Raw genomic sequence first — 18906 nt, 5'->3', positions numbered from 1 at the left:
ATAAGACATTGCACACATCGATCATGAAGGAGAAGTACAATAGTAGCATACCGTTATCTCATAAACCACGTATTGGTGTTATACATTTTAGATAAAAGTGGTGTCAGTAGGATTCTAACGAGGCAATCTTTTGAATGAACCAAACTTGCATTCTGTCTGCGTGGCCCTTTTAAGAGGCTTTGAACACACGGCAGAGTGTCGGGAACACTTTCTGCCAAGGTGTAGTCCTATGAGTCAACTCCGGGTGAGACGACCACGCCTCTGAGTGTCCTCAAGGCTTTAATGACAGTTCCGAGTGTCGTCGGTGGTTTCCGTTTTATCTTGCAGATGCAACAAACAAGCTAGAAACAGGCACTACACCACACTGTGTTAAGCCCGCATTTCACAATTGCATAGCGAGGCTACTATACGAATGAAACTTCCCTTTCCCACGTCACTCTCACACGGAGATATGCCTTACACGGCAATCTGGACCATTTGCACAAATAAAAAAATACCCTGACTTTTCAGCCAGCAACGCAGAATGAAAGATGCAAATGAAGCGAGCCATCTACGTGGATCTCGCCAACGGCACGTGCTAGGTTTACAACACTGCACACGGACGAACTGAGTCATGCCAGGTGTTTGTGGCAGAGACGACACCACATCACAGGCCCTCTGCAACGTTATCACTAAGCACTGTCAGAAATTCAGCTGTACACTTGTACGAGCACTGCACAGAGCGCTGTAAATCCATGTCGTGTGGATGCAAGAGACAGCTGCGTGTAGCGTGGAATTGAATTTTCTTTTTTCCTTTTTAGGTTTTCAAATGAGACGCAGAAGTTATTTTGCAATCTTTTTTTTTATTTTGACAGCTCTGGGTCCACAGGGACTGCTGCGGTAATGAAATGCTGCGAGATTTATCCAAGCGGCAGATGCGATTCATATTTAAGCCACGTGTTTTTGCCTGGGAACGGAAGCTTCTGCTGTTTTGTTAGTCCCTGCGACTGAAAATTAACTTCTCGCCCAGTTTTTTTCTTTTCCGTGAACTTCGGGTTAATGGCACATTCGCTCCGAAGCCTTTGCTCCAAAGCTTTTAACTAGCGTTGCATAAAATTCAGCACCCTTCCAGCTCTCCCCACCACCTCGCTTAGATTCACATTCTATGAGCAATCGGAGGAAAACACGACATTTAGATATTTATATCTAGCAGCGTTTAATTTTACAGGCTCATTTTGCTTAGGCACAGATAATCATGCTCTACATTTTGCGATGGCATTTTACGGTAGGAGCTTTCGAGTGGCTGACGTCCATTAAAACAAATTCATGGCTTACATATGAACAGAGTGACTGTAATTACACAGAGGGAGAAAAAAAATGTCTGCTTGAAAGTATAAAAACATTCTCTCTGCCTAACCGTGTGTGCGCACGTGAATTTAAAAAGCGTGCCAGAGAGACCATGTGCATGCCCGAGTTAACATCTCAACACGCTCAAAGGTTTAGGGTGAACTTTTTTCCGATTCCAATGATCTCATTTTGTACATCTAGGTCAACTAGTCCAGACACAACTAGTCCAGACACATCTAGTCCAGACACAAATTCGTTGTACTAATAGGATTATACCAACAGTTATTTTGTTACATCAAAAATAAATATACATTGTTTTCAACAGGCATTAACTCCGTTATATCAAAGATTTCATTGTACTGAAGTTTAAGTGTACGCATTTTTTTTTTCCTTCAGTCCCCTAGATAATGATATCGATAGAGTTACCCCACACATTTAGCAGAGGCTGGTTCGTTCAGGTAATAACCATGTCTGAATTCAATGGTGCTTGCACACTAGCTAGTACTTTCTACACAACTCACTGGCAAGTTGTGAGCTTGAGAATTGAACATCTATCACAAGCTGGTGATTTGTACTAGCAGTTTATCGCTAGCTCGGGGGGGGCCTCAGCCATGTTATATTTTTCAGTGAACACGCTTTAGAATCTTTTGTTTTGACGTCAACATCTACTAAATAACTAAATCACCCACAACCTTTGGTTGGAATAGTTCAATTGAGAGTCAAACCAAAGAGACAAAGATGGGGTAGTGTTTTACTGCCCGGTCTGTAGTCACCTAGCATGCAACATACTCTTTTTGTGCAATTTCACGAACTGTACATGTCGAGATTGTGTATAGCTTCAAAAACCACCTTGGGCAACAAACTTGCATAAAATGTAAGTTTGTTTTATTCGAAAGATTTCACGTTTTACAGTGCCACCAGTGCTTGTCCGGCAGCAAATGATGTCGTATTCACTGAGAAATTAATCAATTTAGGTTAAAATTTTGATCCTCTTGCCAAATCATGTTTCACGGCGTCAGCAGCGAAGTCATAAGTGCGCACATTCAAACAAACTTCCACTGCATCATTCGGCTCTGCAGCCTGGCTTGCTGACAGTCCTCCAAGATGGCGATACCATACTCATCTACGGAACGTTGCCTGCTGTTGCTTTGTTTCTGACCGTATTTGCACCTGGCTTGTTTTTGTTACGGTAGAAAGTAACCGTTTCGTGAAACAGAGGGTATACTCAACAAACAGGGTCACGTGAGACAACGTCACTTACACCAATTGGCCAGTGTTGTGTAAGACAACTCCAAAGTGGCGAGCTGCTGCGCAGCTAAAACAAGCAAGTGTGCCCAGTACCAACAGCAGTGCGCATCGGTACTTCTTTGCTTACGTGTATTTTCTTAACTTTCATTGTTTACCGCACTATTCTTAGTGCTGTAAAATGAATATGCATTACATTTTAAGCACAAATAGCTCGTTCGGCAAGCTTATAAGCCCTGCCCAATTTGCGTTTGCTTTTGCCGGCCTCAGCCAATCACACAGCTGGGTACATATGACATCATAGGCTCTGTTGCGGGAAATGAGCTAGTGGGTCGCACGGCCATTCCCTTTTTTACTAATTATGTAGCTTATTTGAGCGAAGTTTACATTAAGAGTGGTGTCAGTATGATTCTAATAAGGCAATCTTTTCAAATAACCAAACTTGTGTTTTGTCTGCATGGCACCATAAAGGGCAGTGTTGCAACTTACAATCGTTCACCTTGGCAGTGCTCTAATGACAGCAAGATGGCTTTTGCGTCGGTAGTGCTACTGCGGTCTAAAGGTTTTCGAAAGAGGACAGGAATCTGAACTCTGCAAATGAAGCTGTCCCCTACTGACATGGCATTACAGCATAAGCGTGTGTGCTAGGCTACATATGCTCTCACAGCCGACACGCATCTGAGTCATCAATCAAAAGAAAAACAGTGGTGTCGTTTTCGAGCCACGTGGTTTCAAAATCAAGTCAACATTGGCGACACGATATTTTTTGTTTTAGAGGTATGTTTAAACAGGCATGCTTCTCCACATTGATCTCGTGCATGCGTGGAAAGCAATTCAAATTTGAAAGAGTTAAAAACAAAAATGGGCATCTTTTATTGACTTACATTGGCGAGCAAAACACAAATGTACGTCGAGTGGCTCCAAAATGGTTAACCTTACACACAAAGCCATCAATCGTTTTTTTCTCTTCCAACCTGAGTTACCATTCAGACAGACATAAGTACAGGCACTAGGAGAAGGTGTGCATCATATGAAAAACAGTGCGCAAATGAAATGATCACCACACACCGATCCCCACGTGAAGGCAGTGTACAACCTTGTTTATTCAAAAGAGTTGGCATTTTGCAGCCCCCTCAGTGCTTGTCCAGCAACGAACGATGCTTTATTCACTGAAAAATTTAACAATTACAGATGAAATTTCAATTCTCTCGCTGCACAGCATGCTTATGCTCTGTCAGCAATGACATAGTAGAGGGAGGTACATGAAACAGATAGTCAGTATGTTGACGCCATGTAGCATCCAAAAGTTAAATTACAATACGAACCAAAACTAAGGCAGCCACCATCCCCAGAACACACCCATTGGTTACCTTAGGCCTTCCTAGGAGGTGCAACAATGCCACTTGGCCCCTTCTCCTGCGCTCAGTTTACTTCTGATCAAACCTGTACATTCCATATTTTGTTATGGTCGATAGTAACCATTTCGTGAAACATTGGTTATACCAGTTGGCCGCCGTTGTGTCAGACATGCCTACAGCGACAACGGTGTTCTGCAGTACGGCTGGCCATAGTTCAGTACGCAATTTCAATTTATTTTGCATAATAAGCACTACACAAGGCATGCGCATGTTTACATGTTTATTCGGAACTTTTATTTTATACCCCAACGTTCTTACTGCTACAAAAAGAATAGCCACTAAATTTCAAGCACGAATGGATCGTTGTGCATGCTTATAATCCCTGTTTAATTTCGTTTTGTCGGCTTCAGCCAACCCCACAAGTGGCCCACAATCCGTCAAAACTCTAGTGCAGTTAAGTTGCTGGTGGATGACCTGCCTATTCTGTTTTCCTCATCGCACAGCAGCTTATCTGAGTGAAGCTACATCATAAGTGGTTCGAGTTTTATTCCAATGAGGCAATCTTTCAAATCGACCAAACTTGTAAAAAAAGAATGTGGGGGCTTAGTGCGCTTAAGTTGCACTTGGGCTATGAGGTGTGCAGCGTAGTGGAGGGCTCTAGATTAATTACGACCACCTGGAGATCTTTAACGTGTGCCCCAATCTTGACACACAGGCGTTTTTGCTTTTAGAAAAGTGGCTACCATGGCTGGGATAAAACCCGCATCTTCAAGCTCAGCAGCACAACTCGTTAGCCACTGCGGCAGGTCCAAACTTAATATTTTGTCTTCATTGCTCCTTTAAAGTGAGCCTTCGCTCTTGCATATCAGTGTGTCTTCTACAACTCACCAGGTAAGGTCGACGAGTTAAAAAGGCTCCTTTTTGTTATCAGTTGCCGAGTTCCCCCGGAAACTTTACGAGCAGGGACAAGTTCTCTCTAAAACATAAATTCTAAACGACGGCAACCCGCTGACTATCACTTTCACGTTAAAACGTAACCCGAAGCAACCTGTCAAGACCACATCAAGAACTGCAGAGAAGTTGCACACCTTACTTTCCCCGCTTGCAACTTTTCCACTCGTATACTCAGAATTACTCAATATACACCAGTTGTGAAACTCCCTGTCGGCCCCATGTATCAAAAGAAGCCAGTCTGCGGTTGGCTCCCCTGTGCGGTGCTCAAACAGGGGCAAGTGAGGGAAAAGTTGACTAGCTTGCCATCCGTCGACAGAAAGTCGAAGTAGTATTCAAGTGCTTGTGGCTGCCGCCATGAGTCACGAAAGAAAAACCACAGAAGCGTACTAAGTAAACAGTACATAATTCAATGCTTTTTCATTTGAAAAGCAAGCTTCATTTTATTAAGTTGTGTTATTAAGCAAATGTTTTAGTGAAGTTCAGTTTTTGTCCCCTAGGTGTGGCGCTAATACATGTTCCCCGCAGCTGTAATGAAGCAGGGGTGCTCACACAGCCTGGATTTCATAGCGTAGTTTGAGAACTTCTGTACACTGAAGCCCTCTGTTTTCTACCCACACGTTGCCGTTGCTTCCAATTACCACGGGACTTCACCGGTATGGTATTGCATTGCGACGTTTCACGATCACCGCTGCCGACAAGGTGACGACGGCATTTCGACAAACTCCAGCAGCCCGGTGTCCGGTGCGGGCTCCATGATGAGCTTCTGGACCTCCTTGAACTTTGGGTGCGCCGATCCTCCCACGAGGCTGAGGATGATGCTCTCGCTCGTGGTCAAGTACGCACCTCCCCGCCTTGCCCGCTCAAAGGCAAAGAACCTGCCGCCCGAGAAGAAGCAAGGAGTTGCAACTTCTGACGTGCTCATGCACAACAACTCTGAAAAGCAGCTCTTTACAGGGACCATGCAGACAAAATACAAGTTTCTTTTGTTCGAAAGATTTCGTGTTCTATAGTGCCCCCAGCGCTTGTCCAAAAGCAAATGATGCCGTATTCACTGAGAAATTAACCAATTTAGGTTAAAATTTTGATTCTCCCGCCAAATCGTGGGTTTTCAGGTTGTCTGCCACCAAGTCACAGGGGCAGGTATTCAAACAAACTTCCACTGCATCATTCGGCTCTGCAGCCTTGCTTGCCGACAGTCCCCCACAGATGGCGCTACCATGCTCATCCACGGAACGTTGTCCGCCATTGCATTGTTTTTGACCGTATTTGCAACTGGCCTGTTTTTGTTCGGGTAGAAAGTAATCGTTTGGTGAAACATGGCGCACACTCGACAAACAGGGTCACGTAAGACAACGTCGCTTACGCCAGTCGGCCAGTGTCGTACGAGACAACCCCAAAGCGCCGGACTGCTGCGCAGCTGTAACAAGCACAGTGCAATAACACGGTTAGGTGGGCTAGTTGGTAATCTGAATTCATGGCTGTAACTTTTGTGCAACTGCGTTTGCTTTTGCTGACCTCAGCCAACTGCACAGCCACGCATATTCGTCATAGGTTCTGTTGTGGGAAATGAGCTAGTGGGTCGCGTGGCCATTACCTCTTTTCCTAATTGTATAGCTTGTATAGCCAAGTGTGTGTTAAAAGCGGTGTCAGCGTGATTCTAACGAGGCAATCTTTCAAATGAACCAAACTTGCGTTTTGTCTGCATGGCCCTTTTAATAAACTTTGAGCCTTGATTCACTGTCCGATGGCTTGTAGTTAACCTCAGCGAAAGCACTACTGTACTTTAAAAAGATCAAGACGTTTTACAGTCTACATGGCTAGGATCTTGGGATCTCGTGCCAGCGACTGCCATTTGCTCAGGAGTGTGTGTTCAGCATATGGGAAAAATTCATGAAAAATAAAAAGAAAGTCCTAGGGCCTTCATATTTTGACATTACTGCTTACATTCCCCCCAAGAGATGCCTTCTCCGCAATGCTTTTGTGCTTAGAGGTGAAGCAGACTTTAAGGACATCGGTGTAAACTTGGTCTTAGTCAGCTGGCTTTCCAACATTGCGTGTTGCGCAGTGAAGCACAGCCATCTACGAAGGAAGTACGATTACAGCCCCACTTTATACACTATACACTCCTCTCCATCGCTGCCTGTTTACCGAGTCATGTAGACTAGAGCACTGCTCGGGCCACAATTTCTAGGCCTGGCCCGAGCCTAAACAGACGTTGAGATAAGAGCCCGAGCCCGGCCCGGGCCCAACAGAATTCAATAAAATAAGCCCGATCGAGCCGGCCAGACAGTTTTTAAATATCAGCCAGAGTCTGAGAGGCTCTAAACTTGATCCCGAAAAAGTCTGGCCTCTTTAACCTAAAATTAACCATAGAGCGAGCATATTGAATTTAAATTTCCTTTAAAGTTGGACTGGTCTTTGCACGACATAAATATCCTGACTCTAAAAATGTATTTTTGAGAATGTCGGTGAAATATGCACTGCATTTGCAACAGTCTTCAAACTCAAGGCATACAGAGGATCATTTAAGTGATTCTAAGAAAAGTGGTTATTCTTTTTATTCACGCATTTCTTGAACAGATATTTCACCTTTTGTTGTTTCATTCAATTAGCTTCACAAAAGACTCCTACAACATGTTTTTGACACTAGCATGTCATAAGTTAGCTTAACTTGTACTTTTCTCCATTTAATTCACTAAGGTTTGTCCCCTTAACATATTCAAGTAGAGCCAAGTTCTTCCCACGCTCACAAAGCTGTCTGCTCAAAAGGTCGCTTTTATTGGCAAAAAATGAAGGGTATGAAATTGTAAGAAAGTCCCAAGGGTACCCATAGCTTATCTTTGGTGGCATGGTCTGCACAAAGTGCCTAGTCCAGGTCACGCTTTTTCTTTCTTTTTTCTGTAGTTTGAAAACCAGATGAAAAAGATAATCATGTTGTACCGCGCAACTGGAGTGACCTCGTTTTCTTGACCGCTCTCTCCCACCATACTGATGGAGGCGATACGTTTTCTTTTATTGACTTGAAGACTTGCAAAGTGCAATACGTCTTTTTATTATTTTTTAATGGTGCTGTAGTGACTGAACTTCGCTTTCTTTTTTTCACTTAACCTAAAAGTTTAATGAGCCAACCTCTTGTTATCAACAATCTAATATTTGCGCCACACGACTGCCAGGCAAAAGTTCTTTTTCTGTCAATTTCGACAACTGATGATCCACTAAACAAACAGCTCGAGCCAATCTTTGCATACTCACAGAGTTCAAATCGACAGCGTTCTTGATTCTTCAAATCTGAACCTACTTGCAGACGGTGAAAGCATAACAGGTGTGTGTTGTTATAGCTACATACAGTCCTTACAGCAAGCCAATTAAGCATTCAGTTAAAAAAAAAACACAAAGTTCATGCCTCTGCATACCCAAGGTCTGCTGAAAAAGGGGAATTCATGGTACCATATAGACTTGGGATGAAACTGCATGAAGAAAGTCTGCTGTACTGTCTGACTATCTTAGCTGTCTGAATATTTCATCTGTCTGACTATTTCACACATGACTATTTCACCCATATTATCATATGCTGACATCACCAGGACCATGTCTTCGTCCAGCAAACCTTCAAATTTTCTCCATAGATTTAAATATAAACATTCAGTAGTTCATTGGATTGCTCAGATGTTAAAATACAACTAAAGAAAGGACCTAAAAAAAAAGTACCAAATTTGGCCAAGAGCTGCTGTAATGTCGAAAAAGAAACGTCTTTTTTCTAGCAGAGAAGTAAAAGAAACACTGTATTTTATGCATGTCCGATCTATACTTGATTATGCGTGTGTAGCGTGGGACCCACACACCAAGAGTATCTTATAGAAAAATTAGAAAAGCTGCGAAACCAGGCAGCGCGTTTTGTTACAAGCAAGTGCGACCCTTTTGCTAGCATCGCGGCGATTAAAGCTACCCTGAGCTTGGAACCACTGCAGTCCAGACATAAAAAGTTAAGGTTAAAATTTTTCCACTGCATTTACTACAATCACACCGGTATCGACACAAAACCGTATCTCCTCGAGCCAAACTACATAGCACTGCGTCATGATAATCCACAAAAAGTGCTAGAGTATTCCCGCAGAACAAATATTTTTGCAAATTCTTTTTTTCCAAGAACAATACATGACTGGTATATGTTGTCAGTGGAATTGGTTAGTCTATAAAACAACAATCTTTTTTTCTCCCGTTCATGATCAATGTGGAGCTCGTTTTTTTAACCAATATGAAATGAATAAGTGCTTTTGTAAAAGTGTATGAATGTATAAATGTATTTGTCTACTCTGTTCTGTACATGTTGCATGTCCCCCGCTAAAAAAATTCCCTTGTGGGGATGTAGGTATCTTGTAAATAAATAAATACATAAATACATCTTTGATGATGATGATGACAACAAATAAAGATGTATTCATTATCATCATCATTCACAATTTCACGGCAAAATTTTCAGGAGCAAGCCTTAAAATTTCAGCTCCTTAATTAACAGCCATTAGGAGACAGAAGATAGTAAAATTGGGTTCCACAACCACCACAAATGCAACTAGGTTTCTCTGAGACCGTCACTCAACTGCCATTCAAGCTGATAAAATTTCGTTGCCACCTTGACTACTGAACAAAATCACGCTGGAGTGGGTTAGAGCAGAAACATCTTTAAAGGGACATTTTGGATGAGCTTGTATAACAAACACACTGCACAATTTGCGCTTCACTTCAAAATCCAGCTTTCAGCCTAACTTGTTGTGCAACTAAAATAACTGAAGTATGCATGTGACGGGTACGTGACCGTGTTTCGATACATTTAAATTTGCCGCCACTTCTTACATCAGCAGTGCACACAAGCAGGATAACATATAAAATTACCCCTCGGTGAAGGCCTATTTACAAAGCGTTACACTCGTGTGTTTCATTCCCCTAAAAGACGGCTATTGAACACAATCTCGAATATTCTCACGTGAAGCAGTACAGTAAAGACTGGATTTTTTCAACGCCTTTACCCTACGCAGTACAGTCAGTTCCCGTTAATTCCACCCTGGTTCATTTGATTTTGTTGATTTACGTCAATCGCATTTAAAAATATGTCCAGAGAAGTTAACGCAGCCGAATTGAAGTCGTCCAGCCAGGGTCAATCAAGTTCAAAAGAGTCAGTAATGAATAGAAGGAGGGGGAACTGTGAATTTGTTTCCTGCACTGCTATTGTTTTACAGTCAACTGGGTTGGCGCCCGCAATAAGCATTTACAAACGCCGCTCTCAATAAGCTTTTCTCTCTCCCTACTCTCTCTAAAAAGCGCATGAACTCCCGACCATTACCAGCGCTGGCACCAATACGCACTGCTACATCACCTAATTGAAAAAAAGAGGGAGTAAGAAGGAAAGAAAAAAATGCACGTCAGGGACGGGAAATGAGCCCAGAAGGCAAAACGACTATTGTATGCTGACGTCGCACGGAACATGGTTTTCGAGGTATATTTTAATTGTGAGCAGGACAGTGCCGAAAGGAGAAACAAAAAACGGTAGAAAAGAAGCACGAATGAAGAGGCACACATCTGTACTGAGCGCAGGTGTGTTTGCATGAGTACGAACCCTCCCGTTGCCTAGCTGTTATTGCAACATATGCTTTTATCATGCCTTCGAAAAATGGACACCAAAGTTTTTTCCCCCATGGTTTGTATGGCTCCTGGCTTTGCTCGTTCGAGGTAGAAGATGAAACTAGCCGTTGCGTACTTTTGTCCTCCATCTTCGTATCCTGAACTGCGCCCCGCCCCTCGCCCCACTCCACCAAACAGTTCAAGCCAAGATAAGACGGGGCTAATGTTTCAACGGGGCGAGCACCCACCTGTCAACCATGCTGACCGAGGAGCAGGCATCAACTGCGACATGAACGTTGAACCCCTGTTCGAGCAATGCCAGTGCCGTGTTCTGGATGCACGCGTGCGCCGCGACGCCACACAGCACGACCGAGTCCAGCCCCTTCTCGCGCAATGTCCGGGATAGACTGGGCTCTGCTGCTAGCACGTTGAAGTTGGTCTTGGCAATGGGCTTGATGTCCGGGAACTCGGCCAGGCCTAACTCGGGGACAGAGGGGCCCAGGCCTGAGTGGGAGGAAGGTTTAGGCAAGCGTTTGCATATGCTTTGGGGAAGCTATTTGACGTGGACGAGTTATTTAATGGTGTAGTATTGCGTCAGTGATAGGTGGAGCATGTTGGTGAAAAATTTTCTCTGTACCGTATTTTCGCGCGTATAACCCACCCCTGCATATAACCCGCGCACCCATTTCCCGTCGACGAATCAGAAACTATATATCCCCGAGCATCGTCCGCATATTTTATACATAAAAAGATGAACCAAAGCTACTACTCAAGCAACATTACACATTTTTTTATGCTAAAGAGCTTACCTAGCTGACTACGTAACATGACTTGCCGCATATGTTTTTTTCAGGTGGGTACATTGTTGAGCTGTGTGTGCGAAATAAGCACTGTCAATGGGATAACAGTGGCTTAGTCGCTATTACTGCTGTAGAGGCATCACGTCCCAATGCGCATTGCGGTGAAGCTGCGCCAAAGGAAATACCTCGCATATAATCCGCACCTCTACTTCACCCTGAAAATTTCGCATTTTTGGTGCAGGTTATACGCGCAAAAATACGGTAGATCTATTAACAAAGTGAGAGAAGAAAGAATGAGACAGCGTGTGGCTGGTGTGGTGCCACCAGTGCACCGCTGCCAACATTGCCAAGGAGACGTCAAGTCGAAGCACGGCTTGCCAGCTACCTCTGCTGACGTGCCAGTCATAAACCATCTCGACGCATGCGAGTGGTGACTGCTGTCACCATTTGCGCCGTAAAATGGAGCGAGCAGCTAGTGCAAGGTGGAAAAAGATGAAGGAATGGAAAATACGGTGACAAGATGCCACTACCGGTGCACAAGAAAAGGAGCGACAGGCAGCCAATGCTGCTGCTAAAGCAAGCAAACGGGACCAGTGAGACGGTTTGGGCGCAAAGCACGTTTGGTACCTGCGTCAAAATGGGCGCGGGACAAATGCTGTGTTGCACACTTATCCGGTCAGGGCAAGGCATGCACATTGGGCTGGCCCTCAAGTTCGCAAGGGAAAGAGTCGAAATGCTCCTGCACTATTAAAGATCCATCAATAGACCTTCCATTATTATTTTTTTTAATTGTAGCATCAATCCTCGATAATTTTCTTGCAGTGGAAGCATATACAGAGTACAGCTGTTGAAGTTCCAAGGAGAACAGGCAGATAGAAAAAATCAAGAAGCACAGAAAGTAATTAATGTGTGCAATAGAGAAGCTCATTAAAATTTAAACAAGAAAAAAGAGAATTAGGAATTACAAAAGTAAGACCCTGTCACTGGGCAGGATTACTAGTACCGAAAACGTTATCAGTGTTTTCAAATGCTTAGTACAGGCGGGAATGGATGAAACTTTAAGTAATTCATACTTTGAGGGTACAGAAGATAATAGGAAAAATTATTAGATGATTCACTGGTTGATTTTTAGATTGTGTGAACCTCTGATCCCTCGCCCCTGCGGACTTGAGGCTGCACCGATGCTCTCGTCTTCCTTTGGCTCTAGAAGCCTGCAACTTGGAGTTTCTTGCACACACCTCGCACACCGTGTCAACCGTGCTTTGCACTCAAACCGTCTCAGTGGTGACGCTTGCTTTACCAGCAGCACTGGCTGCCTCTCGCTCCTTCCGTTGTCAACCAGTATCGGCATTTCGTGGCCGTCTTTTACACTCCATCTTGTTCGGCTTCCCTATAGGTTGTATTCACTGGCAAGGCGTGCATGCAGGCAGCAATGTGAGTGCGCTGTTACTGGTTACGTCGGGCTCCGCGGGACGGCAGTACTTGTCTGTGCTAAGCACATGATGTGCGTTGGACGTTCCAAATTCTACCCCACCGAACGCAAAGTAATGCCTCGATTCCAATGTGAGTGCAATTAATAACATCGCTGTTGACACCACCATTGAGAAGTGGGTTGAAGCGGAGCAGACGATGCACGCTGGTGTTCTGCGGCGTGCGGGTGCAGTGGCACAAGCCACGCCATGTCCGTGGCCGTTTCCCGTGTTGCCAAGCCAAGAAATTGACAGCTAAACTTTTCAATGAATACCACCTATACTGACTGCACACTCCATTTGACAATGCATACAAGCGAGCGATGACAGCACTTGAGGTGGCACGGGATGGGCACAGGCAGGTGTATTGAACTGCACTTCGACTGGCATCGCCCTAGCAACGTTTCCAGTGGTTCAACGGCAGCGCCGCCACGGACACGTACCCTTTCATCCTCTGTTCTCTTTTGCTCTGCTGACAAATGAATGGCAAAAATTTCAGCATGCCACATCTACTAAAAAAAAAAAAAAAACATGAATACGTTTGTTCTAGAAATTGCCTTTTCGTGATCCTCTAATGGGACTGTCCCGAAGGAAGCCGAGAAAAAAAAAATCCCATTACTTTTAATAAGCTAGTCTAGAAGGGAGCGCCACAAGGCAAAGCATGCACACATCAGCATACACGCTTCTGAAGCTCTCAAGAGCCAAACTGCGCCAAGCATTCAGGCGACAAGTACATGTAAGTGTACATTTGAACGTTACGGTGCAGTATGCGACACTTAAACGCACGCTGTGCGGACTTCAGCGCACTTGCGCGTGCGGGGGAAGCCATAAACGGTATAAAAGGAGGGAGCCTGCAAGCTCCACTTTTTAACAGCTCGAAGCTCCACTTTTTAACAGCTCGAATTAGATTAAGCCCATTCATTATTTAAACAGCATAGGGCCATTCCTTTTCAGTTGGAGTAGCTCTATCTCGGTCACATAATAAGCTGCGTTTCGGCCGGCCGCGAATTTTAGTCACTAGAGCCACACCTGTGGCTTAATTATAATCTAGTGGCTCTAGTAGTCCCTCGAGAAAAAAAAAAAAAAACGAATGGAGTAATGTCCTGCCCGAATTTCATCGTTCGGGGGCTGCTGCACGCACTTCAACTACGGATATAAGAGAAGGAAAAAAAGGTAATAATAACCCGGCTGAAGCTCGGGTACTTCTCCGCGCATTTTAATTACGCATTCGCAGAGAAATTCTTACGCAAGCTTTTCTCAGCGGATCGTAATGATAAACACCACACAAATGTCTTCCGCGAATCACTACCAACGAAATGGCAAATAAGTGAAGGCACCGGCGTTGCATGTTAGCGTTGTATAACCACCTTTCGGGTACTGTTCAGTGACGATCACCGTCATGTCCAGCGCCCGCCCGGCCCTGAGCAGCCGCTGGGACACTGCCACGATCTGCGGGAAGTACTGTATCATCGGTCTGAACTTCTCTTGCATGTCGATGAGGAAGATTGCCGTGGTTTTGATCGACAGTCGGCCTACGTTGCGGAATGCTGCCATCGTAGGTCCAGACGCTTCGGGCTCAGCTGGTACAGAAGGGCGCTGCCGCAGTAGTGGACGATTCCGGGCACAAATATTAAAGAAAAGTTTTTTTCCCTTTCTTTCCACTCTCTACCGGTTCAACGGCACCGCTGCGGGTTCTCCAGCGGCCAGCTGACTGATGTCGACTGAATCAGCCGTTCTGTTGTAGCCTTAAGTTGCGTAGCGCTGACAAAAATAAACAACAGTAGAATGTAAATTACTGACCTTTTTAACATTTAAAATGACTAACCAAGAATGTGCACAACGCTTACAAGTCCAGAGAAGTGTATTTAATAATAATAAAAAAACGGACTGGGCGTCGTCTGCTCAACGGCACGAAACGCTTGTGATTCAAATATCTCGCGTCAGGAGCTTTGTTTTTTTTTTTTTCTGCTTAGGCCCAGCTAATTGCACTCTACCTTTTGCGATGGCGTTTTGAAGTCCAGAGCTTTCCAGTGGTTGACGTCCGTTAAAATAAAACAAATTCATGGCTGACGTACGAACAAAGTGATTGATTGTAAAGCAGAGCGTGTGACCGTGTGCGCGCGAGCGAATCGAAAAGGCGCGCTAGAGAGAATTTCTGCGTAATTCTCTACTGCTGCAGCCAGGTGGAATAAATACTTCAAGTGCCTGCATGAATACACGCGTCTTCTGCGACTCTCTAAAAAAAATTCTATCACCATGACATGTTAAACATTTGACTCGTTAGTACCCCCGCAAATTCTGGAATCTCCTAACTCCGAAAAACAACCAGACGCATACAATTTCTTTGAGAAATTTCGACGGTCCAGAGGTACCGCGGGACCAACGCGCTGATACGTATTTTCTGTCCGTTTTCAGCCGTGAAAATGACTTATTCGCAAGGGGCACGCCCTATAGGAGGCGCTCAAAGCGATCCAAGATGGCTGTCCTAAGGAGGATCGGGTGTTCCCTCTACTAGGGCATAGCTGAGGCTATGACTAGAGTGAACTACCTCTACGGGCCACCGCTTGTGAACGCGTTGAAATCAAAGGGGTTAGCTCTACTTTTAAACGTCGTTAGGTGGCGGTGACGCCAGATTTTAATGGATGTCCTTAACTAAGATATTACGCGCCCATTAGAACTAAATACGAACATTTTGCCCCACAAGCCAAGGTGAAGAGATACCGCAAAAGCCGCTCACGTCGCTTGCTGCGGTGGTAGGGCTGCCAGCGCTAGATCTGTGACGCTACAAAGTTAAGTTTCTGCCTGCAAATATCGCTGGTTCACTAGCCACCACCACAATTAGTAGAGTTCGCTCAATAGCGGTTCAGACTTATCAGAGTATGCGCGCTTAATTACTTGACAAATCCTGCCTGTGTAAGGCATTTTCATAGTATACCGCTCGGAAGTACGTTGTGTCGCTCCGTGCAGAACACGCAAGTCAATGGCCTGGCCAGCGTGAATAGTAATAGTTTCCCACTAGGTCTGTTTTACCACCAGCGAAGGCAAGGATATAAACGTTTCCAATCAAACTACCTAACCGTGACATTTTCTTTTTGTTAAAACAACAATCAAACTACCTAAACGTGACATTTTCTTTTTGTTTAAAACAATACCGAGCGGTCGACGCCGTGGCAGTCTTAGTCGCATTGCTCCCTACTAAAACCAATACTTTGATAAGAGGCACTATTAGTAGAGCGTTGGATGCTGCTTACAAAAAAAAACACAAACCCAAACCAGCCAAACAATTTTGTGGCTCCAGATTGGAGCTGATTAAACGCTTGAAGCTTCTATGCAGAATGTTAACCTGCAAACCAGCTTGAGCTGCTTTCTTACTATCACCTAACGTTTTCTGCATTGCTAGAAGCGGCTCCCTGAAACAAGGACAACCAAGGAAGAAACACAAAGCTCTTCGCACTTAAATCATTAATTGTAATATGCTGGTTCTAAACTAGCGCGCCTGGACAAGCCTGTTGTCTGTGAAATGTGAGGTGATGGCCAAACTGTCCCCAAATTAAAAACTGCCCTCGCGGTGTCGTACGTGCAAACAGCTTTGTTAATATGAGCCTATATCTGAAAACGCGTCCGCACAACGCACGATGCGCAAAGCAAAGAAACGGTCAACAGCCGTTGGTTTTGAAAACAGATTATGGTTCAGCGTAACATCTCACTAGTATAATGTGTCATGCCTGCGCTCTCACACCCTTGCTTTACTATGTAAGAACATGAGCACGAAGAAAATAAAATTATAGCAACGAATTGTTATCGTGCCTTGCACGATTAGGGCGACGGACATATCAGCAACCTGGATCGAACTTGTCATCTGCATACAAACGTCAAGTAAGGGCAACGGAAACTAAAGGCGTCCGCCCTGTAACAGCAGAGTTGTTGCTTAGACGAGTTGGTACATAATTGCAAGGATTTAAAAGCATTGCACGAAGACGAGACACTAAAACATCACAGTACACACCATGCGCACTGTGTTCGGTTCGTGTTTCGGTTCCTAGTTTTCGTGTAGCGCGTCGCAATCTCTTGCACGCGGTGTATCAAGCACGAGACCTTTTAAAACATAACATGCATCCAGTGAATGCTGTGCTTGTTATCACGTGAAACGGCGTCAAAATCCACGTCATAATACGCTGCGGGCCAACGTGCGGGCGTGCCGGCTCCGACGTTTCTGTCGCTCGCCGATCCTCCATGGAGTGATTTCTCCTCCTGCCATCGCGCGCCGCCACCGTCTGTGCGCCTTGCGAATAGCCCTTTGCCCATTCAAAGCTTCTCCCAAATGCTTTCGATTTGCATCACGGCCTTGGGTATCACGGCTTTGGGTATCGCTAAACTTATAGAAAAACCAAACAATATTTTGCACTCCGGGACCAGACAAAATTACAACTAAAATTCTTAAAAATACGCTAACGCTTAATTTCCAGCAAAATATTGGAGATAATATTCACGCAATTGATAAAAGACAGTACAATTCCGCATGACTGGACGCTAAGCAGTATATCTCCAATATTTAAAGCGGGTAATCGGTCCGATCCTTCAAATTATCGCCCAATTTATTCAACTTCTGTTCCTTGTAATGTATACTCTAGCGTGGCAACCCATCTTGAAAACAACTCCTTCTTTTTAAAAATCAGCATGGCTTTCGCCCAGGTTTCTCCTGTGAATCACAGCTTTTCGAGTTTACTACGGACCTCTTCTTAAACCTTGACTCTTCATTTCAAACCGATGTTATCTTCCTCGATTTTTCTAAGGCGTTCGATCGCGTTCCTCAACGACGACTTCTGTTTAAACTTTCCTCTCTTAATCTCGACCCGCTTATACTGTCATGGATACAAGCCTTCCTGACCAATCGATCCCAATACACGGTCATCGGAGGTCACCGTTCCGAGACTACATATTTAATTTCTGGCATACCCCAAGGTTCCATCCTGGGTCCTCTCCTCTTTTTAATTTTTATTAATCACCTTCCATCAAGTGTTACATCTTCTATACGTCTTTTTTCATACTATTATGTCATTTATCAACTTGCCCTCCAAAATGATTTAAACATAATAGAAAATTGGTGTTCTACATGTATGATGCAACTTAATATTTCTAAATGTAAATTTATGCAAGTTTCCTGCAAACGTTCCAACATAAATTATACTTATTCCCTGTACAGGGGTGAGACAGCTGAATCCGATTTGGGAGCAGTTTTTGGAGCAGCGAAATCTCGATTTTGGAGCAGAAGAACCTTGATTTGGAGCAGTGAACGACATTTATTATGTCAGCTTATGTGCCTAAAAAATCAAATTTTTGGCAAATCGAGGGGGGGGGGGGGGAGGAGTGCACTTTTTCATCGGTTTTGAACGTAAATAACACTGAAATAGCCTTTCGATAAAGTATGTCCTACCAGAGTCCTTGTATTCCTTGTACCAGAGGAAGCTCGCTGTCAAAGGCAGCAATAACAGCGTTTCATAACACCGCAATAAGTCCGAAATTTCACTTCAGGCACGCACCGCGCGCCTCACACTCAAGGCCGAAACATGGCAAATTCGCGGGCACCGCGTTGTTTTTGATGAACTCAGTCTTCCGAGCGGCGCAACTTCCCGTAACAGATCAAACAACTAAATGTACCCACCCCCATAACCGAAACCACGGTAGAAATCTTCAAATAGCACTCTGCCTGACCTAGAGTGAACTAGCCTGAACCACGAGTAACTGCTTCGCCCGCCGATCATGTTTTCCAATGCGGCGCCCAGTGATGTCGTTCCGGAGATATGGCGCTCCAAAAATTGCCGTTTTTTTCATCAGCTTGAACAAGTTTTGTCGCCTCAGTAAACATTAGTATTTTTATATAGGACTTTGCGATGGTTTTCGATGGAAAAGCTTTAAAAATGTACAGAATATAACATGTGCACCACGACATTGTCTCTTTCGAAAAAACTTTCTGGGACAATTTTATGCGTTTTTTATTGATTGATCAATAAATTAAACTTTTACAAACACCATCACCTTAGGGGTGCTGAAAAATTATGCCGTCAGAAAGCATTTTCGCCCACTGAAACTGACGGGAGCGTTCAAATCCTTGGCTCTCATACTGTTCTGGAGCAGTTT

At 44.3% G+C, this 18906-nt stretch overlaps 1 protein-coding gene across 1 annotated transcript; it reads right to left on the bottom strand.

The window, feature by feature from the left end:
• Positions 1-3420: 3420 nt before the first annotated feature.
• Positions 3421-14499, bottom strand: LOC144162340 (isochorismatase domain-containing protein 2-like). Its single transcript, XM_077692834.1, has 3 exons — positions 14136-14499; positions 10748-11003; positions 3421-5758 (listed from the first exon to the last, which is right to left on the bottom strand). Exons 1-3 carry the CDS (start codon positions 14320-14322, stop codon positions 5566-5568), a joined length of 636 nt encoding a protein of 211 aa, XP_077548960.1. The 5' UTR covers positions 14323-14499; the 3' UTR covers positions 3421-5565.
• Positions 14500-18906: the final 4407 nt, after the last annotated feature.

The sequence above is a fragment of the Haemaphysalis longicornis genome, unplaced genomic scaffold (genome assembly GCF_048455015.1).
Source record: "Haemaphysalis longicornis isolate Haplotype H1 unplaced genomic scaffold, Haemaphysalis longicornis Haplotype H1 scaffold_12, whole genome shotgun sequence".
Taxonomy (NCBI): domain Eukaryota; kingdom Metazoa; phylum Arthropoda; class Arachnida; order Ixodida; family Ixodidae; genus Haemaphysalis; species Haemaphysalis longicornis.
Note: the sequence above shows the minus strand (reverse complement) of the source record. Positions and strands in the feature narration are given on the sequence as shown.